The following is a 22,214-nucleotide window of genomic DNA, read 5'->3' as shown; positions in this document are numbered from 1 at the left end:
TTTGGTATCTCGCCGGGACCCAAATTTACAAATTATGAATTATAATAACTTAAACTCTATTTCAAAAGTGAAGAAAGAGGATCTACAAGCTCACAATTCATCACATCACAGCATGTTATGAACTTGCGGATTGGCTATTTTCACTATTAATATATTTTTTTAATTGTATGAAACATATATAGATTTCTTTTTAGATTTTTTTTGTGACCCATAAGAATGGGTCCACGAACCAAAAAGGGGTCCCGACCCATTGTTTGGGAAACATACTGTTCCAGTAGGCTAGCGGGTCAGTGTTTCTGGGGTTCAGGTCTGCTATAATTACAGGCAGCCTTCACATCTACCCTCTCTAGTAATGTTGCTTTTTTTCATCACTTGGGGCCATGGATTGTTGTGGGACAATCTTTTCTTGGCTCCCGTTCACTCACTGGCCATGCTCAATATATTGCCATTCTCACATAGCTTTCTAGAGCCACAATGCCTAAAAACCATAGCAGTTTTGTTTTAAATGGTTTTACATTTGGTATTGGGCCACCATTGGGGGGAAACTATAAACGACTGCAAAAATGCCATTTCTCTTCAGTCATACAAAAATTCAACACTCTGGCCTCAGACCAAAATGTGAACATACAAGTGACTGGAGAATTCCTTGATTCCAGGAGAGTGAGTAGTCGTTCATCCGCCTGTGTTCTCGAGTCCTTTCAGAAGCAGCGTTAGAGAATTAAAAAACAGATGGTTCCGGATTTTTTAGAATTTCTCTTGCTCCAGGCCGTCTTTGAAGACAACCATGTATGGTGTAATGCCGTCTTCGCGGTAGTCCAGTAGGGCAACCATGCCTTCGCAATCCATGGACTCTCCCATGTAGAACTGGTAGTTCTTAAAGTTAGCAAGGATCTTCTTTACCTCCTCCTGAGCACCTGCCATGAAGTGCTTCACTCTTTCTGGGTTGTTTTCTGCCAGATTTTGCTTGATTCTCTTCATGTATTCCTTGATGTGACTGATGTAGTTGGCCTTGTTATAGCTAGTCTCCTGCAGCTTGTGGTTGAGGACTATGTCCACTCCACTGACCGTACTACTCTCCAAGGCCTCACTCTGCTCCTCTTTTGATGCGTTGGCTCCCAGTAGGGCGTCATCAATGTCGGCCTCCGACCGGCTGACCGTCTTTCCCTCGACCTCCATGATGACCCCTTTATCTATAATCCTGTAAACATCCGAGAATATCTCATCGCCCGTGATGATATCCTTGTAGATGATCATGTTTGCTGTGGCTGTCTCAAAAGATGATGTTCTCTTTATTCCTTGCCTGACTACTTCCGTCTGTTCGAGGTGTGACTGACCACAGCATATAGACACAACATACCTATATACTATCGACGTAACCATATTTAGACAATAGCCATAACTATGTGTATATATAATAGACATAACCATATATACACAAAAGACATAACCATTTATAGACAAGACGAATCCATTTAAGGACAAGACATAACCACATATAGATAATAGACATGACCATATATAGACAATAGACACAGAGGGTGAGTAAGAGATAGGAGGAGATGACGTTCAGACTGTCTACATACTGTTTCCGTTGGGGCACGCATGCCTCCTGGCGGAGAACTGTGCTTCACGTAGCGTTGTTCCGTCTTGTCCAGATTGAAGTTTGTCAAAACAACAAAAAAAGAATAACAACCAGTGTGAAGTGAGCGGTGCTTTTTATGAGTTCATTTCATTAAGTGTGGGACAATACGTACAGACAAAGCCAGATGTAGGAGCGGTTAACACTGCTCAAAAAGGGGAAGAAATTCCATAATTGGTCCATGAAACACAGCAAAATACAAAAAAGACTAAAGAGGGTGTGCATATCTCTAGCCTGGCTTAGCCAGACTATATACTAATGCAGCTAACTAACTGCAGCATCCCCTCCTTGTTTTAACATGGGTGGATTGTCTAGCTGAGCTAGGCTAGCATATCTCCGCCAGGCCGGTTGACCTGCCCAGCATACACCCATGTTGTGAAACACAATCCCCATCCCCGGCCTTCGGCCTGACAGGATAATTATTACTTTGTGGTTCAGCAGCGGCGTGCAGAGAATGTTAGAGAGGCAGGTGCTGGAAATTCTATTAGGGCCTTTTGGTGAAAATATCAAAAATAACTGACCTCCAGCTTGGAGGTCAGTTATTTTTGGTGCTTGATACCACACTGAACTAAGCATAATCAAGTCAATACTGGAGATGTTGCGTATGGCATGGATTTCTACACAGAGAGGGCACTTCTTTCAACATAAGATGCTGCATCCAAGTTCAAGAGAGTTTGGACAAGGCAATTCTCTTGAATGCTGCCTTCAGGTATGGCATGGAAAGAGGGCATTTGCATTTCTTCCACCATAGTAAAAACTGCATTCACTGATGGATAAAAGGGCAGGGGCTCAAGCCCCCTTTGATGTCTATGTGTGGACGTGCCTGGAGTTCAGTGCTATGTTTACATGTTACACATCTTCATCAGAGTCATCCTCTGCCTCCAAAGAATCCTTGGCGTATTTCTCGGCCTCCTCTCTGAGGTCTTTGGGAACCAGCTCGTGTCGTCCATTCGTGATCTCTCCCACCCAGCTGAGTTCCAGTTCAAAGGCCTTGTCTTTAACCTCATCGTGGACAATGTAGATAATCTTAGCAACCTCCTTCACCAGCTCCCTACAGGTCAGGTCCTTCATCTGCAGTTTTTCTATCTCGGTCTTGGCCGCCTGCTTGGCCTTTCCGATGGCACAGCCCCAGTAACCATGGGAGATCCCTGAGGGGTCCACCATGTAGAGCTGGGGACCTTCGTCCTTATCGTAAGAGCCCAGGATGAAGCTGCAGCCGAACGGCCGGACGGCACTGTACAGCGTGTAGGCGTGAACGTACATGGCCACTCTGTCAGACAGGTGCCTCAGGGGGATGTCATAGCTATTGTTGGATCTGAAGCTAGAGGCCTCCTCTCTGGCGATCTCGGACAGAGAGCGGGCATCCGCCAGCAGGCCCGCCACGGCCATGCCGACGTGTCTGTCTATGTTGATGATGCGTTTGTTGGAACCCTCCTCGTAAAGTTTGGACAGAACCAGTTTCTCCACCCCAAACACGACCCCGTCCTTACAGCGAACTCCTATGGCCGTGCTGCTATTCTCCACAGCCTTCATGGCGTACTCCACCTGGAACACCCTGCCATCTGGAGAGAAGGTGGAGGCAGACAAGTCGTACCCTGAGCCGATAGAACTCATTTTGGTTGAAAATGCTATAATTCAGTTATTCTTCAGTCGGTGAGTTCAGCTCCTCCAGTGAAAACTAGCCACGATCCTGTGTTTTGATGGATAATCGAGAAAGAAGCCTGGTTGTTGGCTTAATGGGACGAGAGAAAAGACCATTTGCAGGCTCCAGGCCATCCTTTTTATCTACCTGTGATGTCGCTGTGATGTCATACTGGGAGGACGATGTTGGTAATGGAAGGAGGGATATATAAACTAGACCAGGTCAACCTGGTTGTGCCAGACCCCCTGTCTGTCATCATCATTTATGACATCATGCCTTTTATAGGCATGTCATCATCATGTCATCATCATATATACCCTTTATATAGAAAACCCGGACCGACATTTGCTTATGTAGGCCTACCCATTTCATGGGTCTGGCAAAAAGGACTGCATGTCACTACATCATTACAGTGGAACCAGAGTGACAGACTGTCCATAGTATTATACACAGACAACTGCAGGATTCCAGACCTCTCAACATATGTCCGATGAGCATGTTTGTGAAAAGCTAAATACAGCGACCTTTGCACTTAAAGAATGACTGCGTACCTCATGTGTGTGCGTGTGTGACTTCATTGATGGTTATTATTTAGTTTACAATTACAAATACAGTTTAACAGACACTCTTATAGAGCAAGGCCTTTGTTGTTCTCTGTTCCGCCAGAAGATGGCGCCAGATGATCTGTTTTCAAATGGCTGCCAATAAAATACAGTTGAACCTTAGAATGGCACAGTAAATAGCCTAGGCGACCCATAGTGTACATTATAACATAATACAAGATAATGAACTACAAGAGCACTTAAGCATAATATAGTTTGCATTTAATTTATTGAAAAAAATAGCTTTAATTTTGACATCACATAAAATTCCATTCATGAATATTGTATTGACCATGTCAAGTTGATGCAATCTTCAAATATATGTATACTTAAATACATGTAACAATATAAATTAGATTCTGAAAACAAATAATATAATATTGAATACATTCATTGTCATTCACAGGGCCTTGGTGAAAGACTCAGTTGACCTAATACTGATTGCAACGCAGGAAGTAGCTGTTCCTCAGCACGCGGAACAGCCTCCCAGTCCTCAGGCTGTACTCAAACATCAGGGGTCCACTGTACACATAGGTGAAACCTAGGGGCAAATGTTAAAAATAAAGTTAAATATCAGTGGACACCACTAATGAGACTGCAACAGACAGACAGAAAGACAAGGCGGTCATGTCAGTGAGACACTGTTTTGCTCTCTAACCAACTGCACAAAATTGATATTGGTCATTCTGGAGATTTTCTCTAGCCATGTAAAACCGGCTTTTTCTGTACTGCATGCATGTACAGCATGTACTATGTATTTATGGCTGTCGCCTGAAGCATAGACAATTAGAAGGCATGACTATATGTGCATGATGTCAGAAAACAGAAGCTCCCCTAAAACCCTGTGTAGAAAAGTGTTTGCGTAGTGAAGGAAATGAAAATTAAGAAAGTGGGAATTCTGGCTCTCTGTTTACAATAGCAACCAGCTACAATAATGTACCTAAATAACTATAGCCAAAGATTCAGCATTATTAGACACAATGTTTTATTTAAATATCACTCACCTCTGTATTGGAAGGCTGCTGTCACCTTGCTGGTCATGCCTGGAAGCAACTCATCCACCAGTCTGGGGAATCCCTCATCCATCGCCCCAATGGCCTCATCGTAACTGAAGCAACACAAATGATGATGAGACTATGATTCTATATAACTCATTCAGTATTAACTCTGCCTCAGCTCTGTCTTCTGAGCATACCTATAGTAGTTGGCACCAACAAAGAATAAGGTCTTGCGTGTCGCTACATCGTAGAGGGCAGCATCGACTTTGCTTGCATCTCTGGGTAAACCAAAACTGGAGAGGTCTTTGGGATAGCCTTGCACAAGATCGTAGCCAGAGAAGGCCCACACCTCATTACCTGGATAATATAAGAGAGAATATTATAGAGAAGAGTTTTTAACTTGTTTAAATACATGTACACTCAGCATGATTGAGTGCTTAGAAGGTGAAGAGAGCTTGTACCTTTGAAGAGGTAGACTCTGTCTGACTGACGACTCTCATAAGCAGCATCGATGTTGGCAGGAGCACTGGGCCAGAAGCTTGTGATGAGACTCTGCTGGGGTGTGGTGCTCTGTTGGTAGCTTCGCCAGAAGATGCTGACAACAGACAATGACAGAGCATTACAGCTTAGCCACTAGAGAAAATAATGATTTTCTAATGCTGTTTTAAAATCCTTAGTAATGTGCAGTATTATACCTGTCTTTGAAGAAGAGCATTTCTCCTCGCAGCGTGGTGACAGCATCCAAGACCATGGTTGAGTCACATGCATCAGGGGTGGTGGGGGGCTCGGGTTCAGGCTCAAATGGGTCCACAGGCCTCACACCAGTATTAGCGCCTGCAGGTCAAATCAACATCATCAAATATAGAGAGCTGAACTAAGGCATTCTTTAAGTCCTGGTGAAATACCTTTGGGGGCTATTTTATACATTTATGAAAAAGATCATATTAAATCTGGATGAGTTTATTTTACCATAGAGAGACTGGATGCCATTAACATCATCACGGGGCAGAACAAAGGTGTCTGGGTTCCTGTAGCTGTATACGGGGTACATGAGAGCACCAGGGTCATCAGAGTGGGATAGACCCAGAGAATGGCCAAACTCATGGGCTGCTACCAGGAAGAGGACATAACCTGCATGAGAAAAACACAACATTTCAGGTCTGATGTGGATCTACTGAGGGACAAGGAATAGTGGTTGTTCATTATTTTCATATTGCCTGTATAGAATAAAGGCAAGTGGATAGAATTACTCTGTCTGTATAAGTGCCTACAGGTTAAGAAACCCACCTCTGTTGGAATTGAAGGTGAAGTTCTCATCTTCATCAAAATGTGCATCTCCTCCGATGCCAATGGATGGTGCAAAGGCATGAGCTAAGGTGCCATCTGGACCATCGAAGGGGTAATAATCACCATGCGCTTTAAAGAAGAAAGTTACAGTATGTGAGTGACTCAGTCAATGCTTTTAGTTCCTATGGTCAAAAAGTATATTAGGGATGCGGTCAGAGTGCTGCGCAGGATGCAGTACTCTGTGTTCCATTGTAAAACAGTGGCCAGAGATAGCTTTAATGCTAGCACTCTGAACAACAAAAATCATTTATTTGGGTTGTAGATTTAAATTAAATAATTATTTTCTACTCACATCGGCGGCCAAAGGAGATCATGATGTCAGCGATGCCGCTGTAGATTCTTGTGAATCTCAGAGGGGTAACCTTGGCCCACACTTGCAGAGCTCTCTCTACAGAGTCGTCTACTTCAGCCACAGACATGTCAGGGGTGTAGTTCTCAATCCTGTGGGAGAGATTAAATGAAAACAATGTGGAGAATTGTAATTGTATGTTGTGTCTTAAACATGCCTGTAAACCTGGAAGCATCTCATATCTGTCGCTATCTTTATTTGTGTGGCTGTACATGTGTCTGGGTTCACATAGGTCTCCCACCTGTAGGTAAGGCTGTTTTTCTCCCACTTGAGGTCTCCTCCAAAGGTGGTGAAACTGGAAACTTTGACATCGGGGACGCCACAGCGAGGCTTCTTCATCAGCGCTAGTGTGTCGGTGTCCAGCGTTCCAGTGATCTGAAGGCCAAAGAACCTCTGCATTTCACCGAGCTTCCTGGCCGTTGGACTGATCCCCCGTCTGACAGTGGGTCCGCTCTCCTCTGTCAGGTTGAAGAAGTTCTTCAGGTAGCTCTGCAACACATATTAGATATGACAGGTTAGATGTACTGTATATAGATATGGAGGGGCAAGATAACACATCATGTGAAGGTAAGAAAGTGGATCATAAACACTGTTGATATCATGACAATACTGAGCCATGTTTAGCAATGTAAGATGAGACATAGTTTTCTCTAAACTAATATGTACGTACAATTTGAAGATTAGGTTTCAATTAAAATCATTTTGTCAAAAACAACAACAGTGTCTACTGTATAAGGTACAGAAAGGTTACATACCTTTGCAAAGTCTTCATCTTGTTCAGTAACTTGCAATATTGGCAGCAAATAAACGGTGGCTGCCAAGCTTAATAGAATGGATAGGCTGAGATACTTCATGTTTCTTGCCTGGCTGGTTGGTTTGTTGTGTTTCTGCGTGACAGGCATGTTTTATATACATGTATGACCGGGAGAGTTGAGCAACACCTACTTGAGTCATTGAAATCAGAAACATTTCCTAAATCGATGTCGAGACGTTTTGATGACTTAACCAAAGTTATGTTGACACTTAAATTACAGTTATTTCTGCTATCTAGTGCTACATATAATTATATTGAAATATAAATGATATGATATATAAAAAGTGGAAATATTCAACCAGAAATTGAAATTTGACATTTTGAATGTCCCACTTTTTAGAGAAAATATAAAAATAATTTACAGTGGAAAACTACATTTTAGTCATTGCTTTTAATGGCTGGACACTGAAAGGAATTGCTCAATATATTGCCTCGGGTAAGGTGACCATCAACCACATTGTTAGAAACCCATACTTGAAATACTGTGTTGTAATCGGAAATACACACAGATGGTAAATTAATTGGACTATTGCAGTGCCTTAATTACTGGCATCCCCAAGAAGTCTAGAAGATTTTATTGTATTGAACAATTATACTTTGCTGCTGCTGTTGTCAAACTGCCATCATGTTTTTTTTAAATTCTTTATTACTTTATTAGCAAGATAGTTACAGTATACAATATGAACCACTATTAAATAAAAAAGAATCACAATTTTCATATGCATACGTTAATATGTCTGAATACCATGATTACAACACTATATTATGTATACTGGTTTAAGTTCTCTGCACTTCATTGTACCATATAATAAATCATACAGAATGTTAATGTTGTATGAGATCCAACTATAACATAACCAAACCTGTGTTATGTGTTGTAACTGAATTTAGAATAGTCTTTGATCACATCCCTGTTCTGTTATATTAACAAAAATAGATTTGGCAACAATAGACAAACACAGAGTTTAGGTGGAAAGTTCACACATAACAACCCAGACTTACAGGCTGATTTTAACGTCATGCCTCTTCATGCAGCGCGCCGCGCTGCGAGCTTGTAGATCTGCTATTTTCGAAAAAGTCGTGAAAATGTGTGCAAATCTTTATTTTCAAAGCAAACGTTTGTAACTCAGGTTTTGCTTCGGTCCCTGGAACTAAATATTTTGAGATGGGGGTCCATAGCCAAATAGATATCATTTTGGGGGTCGTTCACATGAAAAGGTTTAAGAACCACCGACAATGTCCGACATACCGGTAGTAGTCTCTCAAGAACTTACTAACTGAGCTCCAGTTAAGTGAAAAGGACCTTTTCTTTGACGATGACTGGCCAGATTGCTGACATAGAAAAATAGGTTTAAAAAAAAACCTTAGAAGGATTCAAAAGACACTTATAGAATCGCGTCAAAATTCTAATTTTCACGATTTTTCAAAAATAGCAGATCTACAAGCTCGCAGCGCGGCACTCGGTGCCGCACTGGGGGAAAAATACAAACAAAAAAACTCATGCAACACTACAGTATGTCTACTCACTGTATGAGATCACTGAAGTGAAGACAGACTTACTTAATTTATTGTACCATGAGGCAACGAACAACTGAGGAAATTACAGATGATCAAAGTGATGTCAAAGTGATTTACTCAAAAAAGAGAAGGATATGGCAAGATGCAATAAATGAGGAAATTGTTGAATATTATACATCCAAAGAAAGTTACAAAATATTAGCATTGCGTTAAAAACAGAATATGTCATAACCCTATTATTGATTTCAACATGTTCTGTGTGTAAAAAGTAATCTCAATTGATTATTTATGTTCTATAATAATAATAATAACTAGAAAGATGCAATTGGAATTTGCAAGTGTGGTTGCCATTGACTCTAATGGGGATCAAATCAGAGAAGGGTTACATCAGATGATGAGTAAAAACATCCTGCGGGGCAACCAATAATAATAATAAGAGTAATAATAATAATAATACATTTCTATTGTTTATTCTGTGTGATATGTGTGTTTGTATGGCCTATACAAAGTACCTCCAACACTCATGACCAGTGAACAACACAGTGAGACGAGCTTGGAACGGAAATGGAGAGCAGAATCTACAAGCCCATTTTAAAGGCTACTGGAACTGGGATGTCATCTTTTTACGGGCAAGGCCACTTGATCTTTGCTTTGAGGGCACAAAGGCCAAATACAAGGACAGCAAGGCCATTGAATAAAACACTAATACTGATCAAATATGAAGTATCTACCAGTGAAATAAATATATGTTTGTAAAACTCCTGAAAAGTTCATACTCAGAGTCACTGGACTGGTTTGAAGATGGGGATGAGGTGGGGATAAGAATTCAGAATCTTGACAGTGAAATAGATGCAACTGTAATTCTGTACTCTGATGACCTGTAACTGTTGGCTCAAATAGCGTGTGCATGATTAGTGCATGTGATGAGTGTATGTTCTGTTTGTCACGTACGCTGTGTCAAGTCACATAGAGTGTCTGAGTTGTCTTTGCACATGGCAGAGGACCTTGATCATCCTTTTTGTCACCTTAATGGCAATCTACGCTCTTGCAAGGGCCTATTTCAATATAGATGCATATGTCTTTATCTGACCAAACGGTTCATGTCCTGAACAGTTCATGTCTAAAAAACGATTTTTCCATATTAGTCCTACAGATTTTGTCCAAACATCACGCGAATCGGTACACAGTATCTTTATAGTCATTAAACAAAACGCCCGTTTCGAAAAAACTATGCAAATAATGAATGAAGCATCAGATTATGGGGAAACTTTGCCCTATTATAGCGCTACCAGCCAGGAGGCAGATCTTTGCAAAATATTACTCAAACATCACACAAATCGGTAGATATTATCTCAATAGACAAGTGATTCCGAACACTGCTGACCCACTACCGTACCTGGCCCCAAAGGAGCACTTTTTCTAGTTTTATGTATTTATGGCTACCCTGTTTCAGTGTCTGTTGTTTTTCTCTGCTCGATGAATTGAATAAACAGGACCACAATGGAAATAAGCTCTCAGAGCTTTTTGTGTCATCCTTTTAGCACTATTTGTAAAATAGTGCTATTCTCCCCAGCTTCAGTTTGGTGTTGGGATTATGTGGAGGCCTGGAGGGTGATGGCTGATGTAAGCAGTCTCACATGGCTCGAATCCAAACCAACAGGACTCTGCTGGGTGTGACTGCACACCTGTATAAATCGGTCATCACCACGCACTTTTCAGGGGGAACCTCTCACTCTGTCATAACAATTTACTTCTACCCTTGGGATGTAACATCTTGCCCCCCTCTGCAATAAATGTTTGAACATGTTATTTACTAGTGCAATAATGCATTAAAATGAAGTGAACGAAATGAAGACAGGGTATGGCATGAGCGCTATAAAACGGGTATCTGGATAAGAGTGAAGGTGGTAAGACTAATGTGCAGATACCAATAATGACCACCTGGTGTCCTCACCTCTGCCTCTGCTACAGTATATCCCTGACCTTAGTCCTCAGTCCCCATGATACATTATTCCACACATTGATGGCTAATAAATAGTGATTAGTGGTTAAAGAAGTTAACTTTCTTATTTTATCATTTTACTTTTTACTGGCCATCAAACGTTTTCTATAGGTGTATGTAATGCTGATTCACATGCTTGAAGTGGACATTCTATGATCTAAAAAGTGTGTGTGTCACACACACACTTTTGTCACACACAGTGTGTGTGTGTGTGTGTGCTTGCGTGCGTGCGTGCGTGCGTGCGTGTTCGGGCCACATCTGTAGCAACAACTACAACTCCCAAGGTGTCTCAGTCAGCACACAGTGTAGGTGTTTGAGGCACCTATTGAGGCAGAGCTGAGAGACTACATGGGAGAGCAAACAAACATATTTGTTTTGGACATAAACATCATTATTCTTTTATCTTATTTTGTGAAATTGCCCTCATGTTGGCCTGCCTGGAGTTGATTAAGTAAACCTTATTTAATTTAATTGTCTCCACCAGCCAAAGGCTGAGGGAGAGTATGTTTTCCCCTCCGTCCGTCCGTCCGTGCGTCCGTTCGTCCGTCCGTCCGTTTGTCCGTTACCAGCTAATCTCCGGCGCCGTTGGCCCGGTCGCTGCCAAACTGTGCACACAAACTCCCTCGACACCAATTCAGAACCTCTGCCCCAAATATTTCACATGGGCCTGTTCTAGCGCCACCAGGAGGCCGACTTTTGCAAAACTAACTTTTGCCAGTACTCCTACAGATTTTGTCCAAAAATCACGTAAATCAGTAGACAGTATCTCTACAGTCATGTGATCGACATGGATGTGTCAGATTTTCCATATTCCATCCTGATTGGCTAAAACTGGCTTTCAAAGTTTGCAGGATTGGTCAGTTTTGAATAAAATGCCTGAAATCCTGAACGCAGTGTGCGATTTTGGTGAAATTGTGCATGCACATTCCCAATAGGCAGAGGAATAAATGCCACTTAAGAAAAATCAAATCAGCCTCATGGTGGCGCTATAACAGGCCGATTCATGTTTTCACCTATAACTCCACCGATTAGTGTCAAACTTTGTATGCACACTCCTTAAGGCCCATTCCCACTGGGCCAGATAACAGATAAAAAAATCTCTTTCTCCAGATATTTTTCCATTCAAAGTGGATGGTAGATACAGATAAAAAAGTATCTACCACAGATAAAAGTATCTGTGGCAAATATCTGTGGTAGATATTTTTTTTCCCTGCATTTTTTACATCAGCCTTTTATAGCGCCATCAGGAGGCCGACTTATGTAAAACACATTACATGCCTGACCTGGTGGAGACCTGTGCTCGGAAGAGCACTGCTTCTAGTTGGAACTCTGGATTTTGTCTGTTAATTCTGTACTGCCTTACACTAGGAGCCCACTCTATACCTCTCATGTCATGACGTTACAATATACAGTGTATACACTGTAAACTAGAATTGAATATTTCAATAATAACATTTTGTTGCTTGTTGTTTTCTTAATGTGTTAAGCCGCAGGGGGTCCGGGGGGGTAATCTGCCTAAAATGTATGGCACAAAATGACAATGATTGTGCTGTGGTGGAAATTCACACAAAGACAAAATACTCAACAGTATCAAGGAAAAGACAAATCTCAGAACAAGTTGAAAGTCAAGTAGAAAAAGAAGTTTAATCCAAGCTGATCAGGATCCGGACGAGACAACACTTTGTCCAAAGAATAAAGAAAACTCAAAACCATGTGAAAGTATCAAATAAAACTATCCATGGACAGGGTCAGAGCACAAACTGACGATGACGGTGGCAATGACAGTCTGATGCAGGGTGAGCAGTCCTTATATACTCTCAGGACTGTAGAACAAACATGGGAAAGAGCCTGGGTGCAAATGATAGATGTGGCAGGTGCCAGCAAAGTAATGAGTAATTGCCGATTCAGCATAGAAGGAGTGAAGACCGACCCGGAGAAATCAAAGGGCTATCACGGGTTACTTATCGGTCATCCCCAACACGTGTAGGAGTGCCACGTGCAAGACATGGTGTCGCCAGGGGTGATAAAAAGGACACAGTTTTGCTTACTTAGGGAAAAGGTACATTTGATTGATGGGGGGATTTACAGATGGTACACTTCTTTGATGACCACTTGCCAACCCCTACTTCAGTATCTCGATTAACCCTATGTTAACACAGTACAATATATTTTGCCATTACATTCCCTCCTTTTAAACAATAATCTTCTTATTGATTAACATACAAAATATATGGTTGATTAATAAGTATGAGATAGATGTAGAATAACCCAAATGATAACAAAACCAAGCATGCATAATACTCAGTGTACTAAAGGAATGTATTAGACTATGACTAATTAAAATAACTAAATAACATAAATCATATATTTTTCAAGAAAACACCTGTAGTATCATTTTAGCAAACACATCACACTTAATACAAGTTTCAAGACATGTCATCATTGGAATACACAGAGAAATAGCAAGGGTTTCCTTGGGGGGAAAATCCCTCTAGGTTGTAGCAAGCTTTATGAATATATAAAGTAAGGAAGCTTTAAGGTTTTACACCAAATATTACTGAGAACATAAAAAGAATAAAAACAAGAAACAAGAACAAGATCAACCCATTTGGAAGTAAGAGTCATACATTCGGACAGATGTAATTCTAAATGTTGGCTGTTGACAGAATGCTCACACAAGCGTCTTTTTCGTGGCTCATACCCAGTGAATGGCGTGACATAGTCAGGTACATAATTCAAATGCATAACCACACACTGTCCTTCAGAGCCTCGGTGATCCAGTTGGCACCGAACGGGTTGAAGTGGCCTTCTTTTAACCTTTGGTCAAAGACAGGCAGGTTGGTAGAGCGTTTGCTGCCTGCGGGCAGTGCCACTCGTAATAACCTTGTAAAGTGTCATGGGCAGGTCTTTTGAGATGGTACAATAAAGAGCAGTGTGCAGGTTGGGGTAGTGGTAACAGCACTTAGCTGTTTAAGGAGGGACGGTGATGGGGAGGGGCGTAATGCAAACTGCGACTTGAGAGCGATGTCCTCACGTCATCCGTTGTTGTGTTGCCAAACACAATTCATCTAGTTGGTGCCTGGCAATGCACTTCATCTGCTTCTCATCCTTCGCGCGGGCACGTGCCAACGTGCATACATCTACTCCTCCTCCTCGCCCTCCTTTTATCCTTCCACTGGTGGCGGTGGACGGTAGCACTTGCAGTGGGACGTGTGGATCCTGGTGTTCCTCTCAGCTACCTTGACGGCGATATAGGTGATTAACAGCACCTGGAACAAATTTTGAACAGAGACATAGCTGCCGATGGCAGCCGAAAGCAGCTTCCAGCTACTATCGGACCCAATCTCTGAGTCCCCGGAAGATGAGCCGTCACAGGCCAATTCTAGGTCAGCGTCTAGGAGGGGTCGTCCCTCAGGTCAATCCTAAGAATGCAAGCAGCATTAACAGTGTGGAGACAATTATGATCAAGCAATTATTCGTCAACAGTGAATTCTTGTTTAACAAGGATGCAGATCTCTATGTTAACAGGGAATAGGAAGCAACGTAGCAAGCTTAAGAACATTGCAACATTTCACAGTGATATTAGACATGCAAAGCAACAGTGTGTTATAGCATAGCCAACATGGCAGTGACAGGTGGCACATTTTCATTAAGCAACAGCGAAACAGCATGGAGTGCATACACAGTCAGATGCAAATAAAACAAAACCACGTGAGGCACTCACAGGCCGTCCACGTAAAACAACAATACTATCTAGGTCTGCCTTTAAGGCAGCAAAAAGAAAGAAAGAACGTTGCAAGAACCCTTGGTTAAACTTAGTCCAGGTATTACCTTGGAAGATGAACTCAACCCAGTACTGACTCGCCTCATCCGCTGGATGCTATGAAAAGGATTCAAGAAGTTATGGTACAACACTCTGGTGTTATTCCGGCGAGATGTTGTGTGGTTTTAGCTCCACAGCCACACTCTCAGAGACGCACTGTTCGTAACATGCAGGTCCTCTCAGAATATCCATGCGGTGGGTTTCTCCCTCGACAGGTGCCTTTTAGACAAGTAAAATTGATTGATAGGAGATTCATCACAAGGAACAATCACTGCTGCAGCTAGAAAAGATTGAAAACAGGCCTATAAGTGCTCTTGGGTGTAAAGACAACCGGTTGTGTAATTTTAATGAGGCCTACATCATATTTGTGTTTCGCCAGAGTCCCTCAGGGATCATGGCAATTTAGAGATCTTAGTGATATCGCATTTCGCCATAGGTGTGTGCCGGTCCAGTGTCCTCGTCATCTGTCAGTGTCACAGTCCCAATTACCATGTTTAGACCTATTTTGAAAAACCTTCTGCTCTAAGATTGTAGCAGTTTGTATTTTAGGGTCATCTAGCTCGTGAATTGTTAAAAGTAGTCCAATTTTACTTAAGTAAAAGTATCAACACTGCAATAAATAAATAATCTATGAAGAAATACATTTTAAAATCTGCCAAGTTATTCACTGTTACACACTTTTTTTTTTTCTTTTTTTAAGCATTATTTATTTACCGTGCGTGGTCATTCACCCTGTCAACGTTAACCAATAATCTACATTTTGGGACATGGTTATTTCAGACCTTCCATCTAGCATAGGTCCCCTATTCAGCGGTATCATCATTTTTTTTTTTTCTTTTCTTTTTTTTTTTCTTTTTTTAAAAGGCATCAATTACATCACATAATTACTAGGTCAATAGTTTCCTGGCTTAAGTGTGTTGGGTGCATGGCTGTGTATGTTTGTGTTGTCACCTGAACTTTCCCTGTCGCAGTGCAAAGCAGAAAGGACTTCCCCAGGCCCGGATTGCAACACCTGGTCAGACCATCAATCAGCCTGGACACACCCACCTCTCCTGTCGTCTCTGTCGTCTCTATTGTCTCTGCGTCCCTCTCTCCTCTCTCTGGGCCGGCCGCTGAGCAGCTCCGGACAGACGTTTCGCCAGTGTCCTTGGTGACCGCAGTTATGGCAGCTCCCTGGCTCCCAGAGTCCTTCAGTGTAGTCAGCGTTGTCGCCATTGTCGGAGCCATCATCAGAGCTGTCGTGGTCTCTCCCTTTCCAGCCTCTGTTTCCCCTGCCTCCTCCGCGGACAGAGTTGTGAATCAGCTGGAGCATACCCTTCTCCATCGTGGCCTCTATCTTCTTCTTTGCTCTGACAGCCTTGTCATTAGTCACCTGTTCATAATGTTCAGCATGTGCTACACAATCAGCAAGTGTCGCAGTAGACCAGCCAACAAACTTTTGTTTAATTTCAGTTGAAATGTCCGGACGGAGGTTGGCTATGAAGTGGCTTCTCAAATGTGCCTCATATGGTGTAATCGGAATGACCCCCAGCTGACCGGTTGGAATGCCACTGTTGACTCTGAATGCAGTTGTCAGACGGTCGAGGAAAACCTGGACTGGCTCGTCCTGTCTCTGTAGGCAACCAGTCACTGCATTCACGTCCATCCTAGCTGGGTATTTCTCCCTAATGCTGTCACACAGAGCTCTCAAATAAGCCCTAAACTGGATGTTGTGGTGTGAGTCGTAGTCTGCTTCTCTCAGGCGGACGTCTCGGGCAGGCCATCCATCTGGCCTGACAGTGTTCCAAATGGTTCCCCCCTCTCTCTGTACGATCACACGCTGGAGCTCGTGAAGAGTGGGTTTCACATAGCGTACAGTGTCTGCGAGCTCTGTGGCGTATATCTCACCATTGTTCTCAAGTTTAGGCAGGTGGGAGAACACTTGGGCCATCTCATTAATTGCCTGTGCACGATAAACAAGAGAGACACCTACCGGGCCCTGTACTTCCACCATAGGCATGGTAGTGCGAGCTGGAATTATGTCCTCACCTTCTTCTTCCTGGCACGTCTGGCTGGGAGCGTCATCTCTCTCGTCAAGCATCTCACTCCTCCCTCCGACGGCACCGTTCAGGAAACACGTGTTCTGGTCCCATTGTTCAGCGCTTGGGCGACACTGCATTCTCTGTCTCTCTCTCAAACATGTGTGTCTATAAGGACCAGAGTCAGGGCTGGAGCCCCAAACTGTATCAGCATAACCAGGAGGGGCCTGGTAGTTGGGGTGTGCCCTGGGGAGTGACTGCGGAAGTGGGTGTACTTCTTCTCGGCCAGGCGGGGCAGGGGTCATGACCATAGGCACTGAGTCATTACGTGTTTGATCCCAACCTGGGCTGCTGGGCGGTGGTCGAGACAGCAGTGGAATGAGGGGGGGCTGGAGTTGGGGAGTGCTCTGGGCAACACTTTCTCTCAGCGTCTCCATCATGCTGGTAATGTCTCTCTGCAGTGCAGCCCGGAGGTCAGAGGGGTTAGGAGCGGAGGCCCCTGACACTGACGCCCCTCCTTCCCCTGATGATTTAGCAGTGGCTATGGCTTGCTGTGCATCGGCATACATGCTGTTGGGGGTGGAGGCCGCTACGGGCGGGTGCTGGGGAGGCTCTTGGCTGGAGGAACTGGACGATGAGGAGGCCGTTGAAGTCGTAGGTGACGGTGACGCTGGTGGCGGTGGTGGAGGGCTGGCTCTTGGCTGGGCAGCAGGTGGGGGTGCGAGCGGTGTGCAATCCAAACCTGGGTCCACCCTTGAACAAGAAAGCAAAGCAGAACCAGTGCTGGGGTTACTTGCTCTTTGATAACCCCCTCTCAACATGCCTCTCTCCCTACTCTCTGCAACCTCTCTCCAATCCGAATACGCCTTCCAGTTAGCAATAAACCTTTTTCCTTTCTCTCTCTCTCTATCCTCCAGTCTGGACTTGAGTTTGTCTAGCTGAGCTAAACTAAAACTTCCTCCCTCAGGGAATCCCAGATCATCAATCCAAACCTTTATTTGTGCTAAATTATTGGGGTCCTTGTCCCACATGAGCTTGAACTTTGGGTTTGTTTCAATCAAATCCCTTTGATCTTTAGATAAGGATTTCCCCATAATGAACAGTAGAGAAATACACTTTATAAAACAGAAGTAATAAAACAAATGATTCTTTTTTTTTTTTTTTTTTTTTTTTTTACAATTAATAGGACAACAATAATATCGAATAGCAGCAGTCCCAATAGTGATGTTTTGGGACAATAATAGCAGCTATCCCAATAGAGGTGGGGTTTTTTTTTTTTTGGACAATAATAGCAGCAATGTTTTTTTTTTTTTTTTTTTATCAATTAATAATGAGAAGAAAATAATGAACAAATTCTATATATATTATACACACGCATATACACACGTGTATATATATACACACATACACACATTCATCCATATACCTATATATTCACATTTCTTCAATTAACTAATAGAAAAAAGTAATAAAACAAATTGTATTCAGTGTTTCAATTAATTAAATAGTAAGAAGTAATAAATCAAATTGTATTCTGTGTGTTCTTCCTTCCACTTTTTTTAAAATTATTATTATTTAATAGTGAAAGACTAATTAGACCATTTTAAATGTCTAATAAAATGTATTTGTGTTTTAATATAATTTATCTTAATATAATTACCAGCAATATAACACTGATCATTTTGGCATCAATATAGCTCCAAGACAGTGAAGATAATTTTAAACACTAAATAATAATACTAATACGGGTAATAATAATAATAATTCCACTACAGTGAAAATAGTTTTGGCAATATAACTCCTGATAATGTTGGCACTAAAAATAGCCCTAGATAGCACCCCACACTTTTTTTTTTCCACAATAAGTCAGACCAATAAAAATGTCAAGGTCAGTTGTCCAGTCGGGGAAAAGAGAGGAAGCCCCTGGTTCGGGGTGCAACGCGCGAGATAATATTCAATTATACTGTGAGAGCGTTGTGAACGTAGCGAAGCCCATGAGAGCGAGGGCTAAAAGTATGAAACTCAGAACCGATCCAGGAGGCAGAGAGCCTATGGAAGCACGTCAAAGCAGTGAGAGCATCGATGTCAAGCAACTCAAGCAAAACAGAAGAAAACCGTATCCAAGCCCAAAAGTCAAAAAAAAAATGCTCAGTGATTAATATAATAATAATAATTAAAAGAGCAGCGTAACTAACAACCAACTAGAGGTCAGATAAAGGTAGCTTAGTAACAAAGAGGTAGATAGAGGGAGTAACAGACAATCAATCAACGGGAGTCCGTCTAAGAATGCGCACAGATAAGACGGCGTCAGGGCTAAAGGCATAAGCTCACGGCTGCAACCACTGAAGTACCGCAGAAGAAAAACTTAACCAAGATTCCACATCACTAAAAATAAAAGTAATAAAACAAGCAACAGGAGAGTGATAAATAACCAACCAAAGAGGATTTGTGGCACAAATGCACAGACAAGAAAAAGTCTGGGTCCTGGGGGTCAAAATGATCACACAAATCTCCGATAAAGGGCTAAAGGCATGAGCTTGCGGCTGGCACAGAGACACAGATTTCAACTGTCGACAGGCATTTTCCCGTGCGGATTCCACACCGCAACTTTTAACGATGTGAACGTCTTCAACACCGCCCAGACTAAGGTGCTGGGATAACCCTAACGTGCTCAACAAAAACCGTGTGCAGGGCCTCAACTCCGGGAACTAAGTTCCCCACGAGGAACACCCCAAAGAAAGACTCAATGTGCGGGTCTCAACTCCGGTGAACCAGGTCCACCCCGGGGAACACCCCACATGCAACTAGCACGCGCCTGTGTCTCACCAATCTTACAGCCTCAAAAGCTCAGAAAAGTACCCAACCGTACCCCTTAAACGGAATAGCAATTTAACATAGACAAACCAAATTAATAGAAAGTATATAAAAGAAACCACCCATTCCAGGCCCAGAAAAGAAAAGAGAAAAAAAAATGTAAATTTTCCGTAGAGAAAAAAAGAATGTCAAATGTGTCAGGACCGAAAAAGAAGCGCGTGGTTTTAATTATAATCTTTAAACAAGTGTGTAAATTCTCTCACCGTGTCAAGATTCCAGCGCTGATCCCCGCGGGAGCACGGAGCGGGTCCCCCACGCCAACCCCTCCTTGGCGAGTCGAATAATTTTGCAGCCGCAGATGGGGAGGTATGGCAGAGAAAACTCTGGGTGATCAATCAGGAACCGCACCACGCGTCCGCGACGCTCAGTCGTGGAATCCCACTTCGACACCAAAATGTGGTGGAAATTCACACAAAGACAAAATACTCAACAGTATCAAGGAAAAGACAAATCTCAGAACAAGTTGAAAGTCAAGTAGAAAAAGAAGTTTAATCCAAGCTGATCAGGATCCGGACGAGACAACACTTTGTCCAAAGAATAAAGAAAACTCAAAACCATGTGAAAGTATCAAATAAAACTATCCATGGACAGGGTCAGAGCACAAACTGACGATGACGGTGGCAATGACAGTCTGATGCAGGGTGAGCAGTCCTTATATACTCTCAGGACTGTAGAACAAACATGGGAAAGAGCCTGGGTGCAAATGATAGATGTGGCAGGTGCCAGCAAAGTAATGAGTAATTGCCGATTCAGCATAGAAGGAGTGAAGACCGACCCGGAGAAATCAAAGGGCTATCACGGGTTACTTATCGGTCATCCCCAACACGTGTAGGAGTGCCACGTGCAAGACATGGTGTCGCCAGGGGTGATAAAAAGGACACAGTTTTGCTTACTTAGGGAAAAGGTACATTTGATTGATGGGGGGATTTACAGATGGTACACTTCTTTGATGACCACTTGCCAACCCCTACTTCAGTATCTCGATTAACCCTATGTTAACACAGTACAATATATTTTGCCATTACAGTGCCTAGTGTTCACCCACCAAATGTCAGCTAACCCCTGGAAATGCACAAATGATATGTATATGGTCCACGGAGCGGCTCCATGGCCTGCCCATCCCAAAATATTTTGTTCCAGGGACCCCCAGAAGTAAATATTTGAGTTAACAAGACTGACCTATGACTGTCTTGATCCAAGGCTAAACAAGCGAAGCTTAAACCAGCGCCCTCCAAGTTACACCACTTTTTATGTCAAGGACCCCTAAATTGACACTTATTAGCCAATGGACCACCATGAATCACTGCTGAATCACCATGCCCATGTTAGTTAAAAAAAAAAAAAAAAATCTCATGAGGCCCCCAGCCTGTGTGGGGCCCCAGGCGGCTGCCTATTTTGCCTGTATGGGCTGCACGGCCCTGAAACTAAGACTAGCCTACCTCCTTTATTTATTATGCACCCAAATACCCTTCATGAATTATTTTATTTCATGATGGCCCTACACTGTATCTTTTTTGCAATTATTCTTGAGTTAAATTGTCCCATTAGAAATCTAATCCACATGACTGGCATAGCACAAATAATAGAACAGAGAGAGGGGAAGAGAAGGGGAGACTTGTGGATATAATTATGCTCAGCTGCAGTTATTTTGTTACTAGTGACAAGAGGAAAACCTAAACATGCATTGCGTTCTACCTTTTCTTTGCTGACATCATTCCTGAAAATTGTGGGGCCCCCCTGCGAGGAGGGGGGTGGGGGCCCTTTTGCAAATGATGACGGAGTTATATCTGTTCAATGTTATATGAGTCATACATAAAGGTTTCCTATGTAAATAAGCTGAAAAGCTTACTAGGATCTCCTTTTAGTTGACCTTGTACCAGTGAACTGTACTGTCATGAAACTGTACCCTTTCCTATGCAAACTTCTAATAAAGTCTTCAATCAATCAATCTCTCTGGAAGAAGTTGCACATGAACTCTGCTGGCGGACTGAGGCGCTCCAACACGACCACTAGCTAAATGCTGGGTGCAGTAAATGTATATTCCTTTCTTGGTAAGGGAAAGCTAAAGGAGTGCTCATTAACTACATTCCACACAGCTGTGTGGAGACTGGGCCAGCAGGCGGGGGAGGGGGAGAGAGAATTAGACTGGAGCAGTAGGGAGCATTTGGGTGTGTGCTGTGTGGGGGCCCCCTCTGCATTGCGGGGGTTGCGTGCCCCTCCCCTACGCCACTGCACACAGTGCTGCAAAGTGCATGATAATACTCGTCAATTCTGCGCTTCTTTATTAACTAATTTACTTTGCTCCATTGTTGGCTAAATGACGTTTCGTTTTGGCGTTTTTTGGGCAAATCTGAGCTGCAGTTCATCTAACTACTTTCGCCGTGGTTTCATCCACAATAAGCGTGGGAGGACGGAGGAGTGACGGTGGACCGGAGCGTTCAGTGTAAGCGATGACTGCCGAGCGAGCTCTATAAATGAAATGCACACACGTGTGTGTCTGTGAGCTTGTGTATCTGCTATTTTTCTATACCAATGAAACGGGAGATTAGCAGAGATATGTAAATGTAACCATTAAAGCAATAACACCA

The 22,214-nt window shown here is 42.8% G+C and overlaps 3 protein-coding genes across 3 annotated transcripts; all 3 read right to left on the bottom strand.

Moving 5' to 3' along the window:
• Window positions 1–744: 744 nt before the first annotated feature.
• On the bottom strand, window positions 745–1,254 carry LOC308303908 (translationally-controlled tumor protein homolog; the record flags this gene model as incomplete). Its single annotated transcript, XM_080748427.1, has 1 exon — window positions 745–1,254. One exon carries the CDS (start codon window positions 1,252–1,254, stop codon window positions 745–747), a length of 510 nt encoding a protein of 169 aa, XP_080604553.1.
• Window positions 1,255–2,488: 1,234 nt separating this feature from the next.
• On the bottom strand, window positions 2,489–3,253 carry LOC308304722 (proteasome subunit alpha type-3-like; the record flags this gene model as incomplete). Its single annotated transcript, XM_080749352.1, has 1 exon — window positions 2,489–3,253. One exon carries the CDS (start codon window positions 3,251–3,253, stop codon window positions 2,489–2,491), a length of 765 nt encoding a protein of 254 aa, XP_080605478.1.
• An 882-nt stretch (window positions 3,254–4,135) lies between these two features.
• Window positions 4,136–7,443, bottom strand: LOC308304489 (collagenase 3-like). Its single transcript, XM_080749092.1, has 10 exons — window positions 7,333–7,443; window positions 6,819–7,066; window positions 6,521–6,669; window positions 6,169–6,297; window positions 5,851–6,012; window positions 5,577–5,715; window positions 5,343–5,476; window positions 5,079–5,238; window positions 4,888–4,991; window positions 4,136–4,424 (listed from the first exon to the last, which is right to left on the bottom strand). Exons 1-10 carry the CDS (start codon window positions 7,429–7,431, stop codon window positions 4,315–4,317), a joined length of 1,434 nt encoding a protein of 477 aa, XP_080605218.1. The 5' UTR covers window positions 7,432–7,443; the 3' UTR covers window positions 4,136–4,314.
• Window positions 7,444–22,214: the final 14,771 nt, after the last annotated feature.

This window comes from Nannobrachium achirus (genome assembly GCF_963921795.1).
Source record: "Nannobrachium achirus genome assembly, chromosome: 19".
NCBI lineage: Eukaryota > Metazoa > Chordata > Actinopteri > Myctophiformes > Myctophidae > Nannobrachium > Nannobrachium achirus.
The sequence above is the reverse complement of the archived record's forward strand: the minus strand, read 5'-3'. Positions and strand labels throughout refer to the sequence as shown.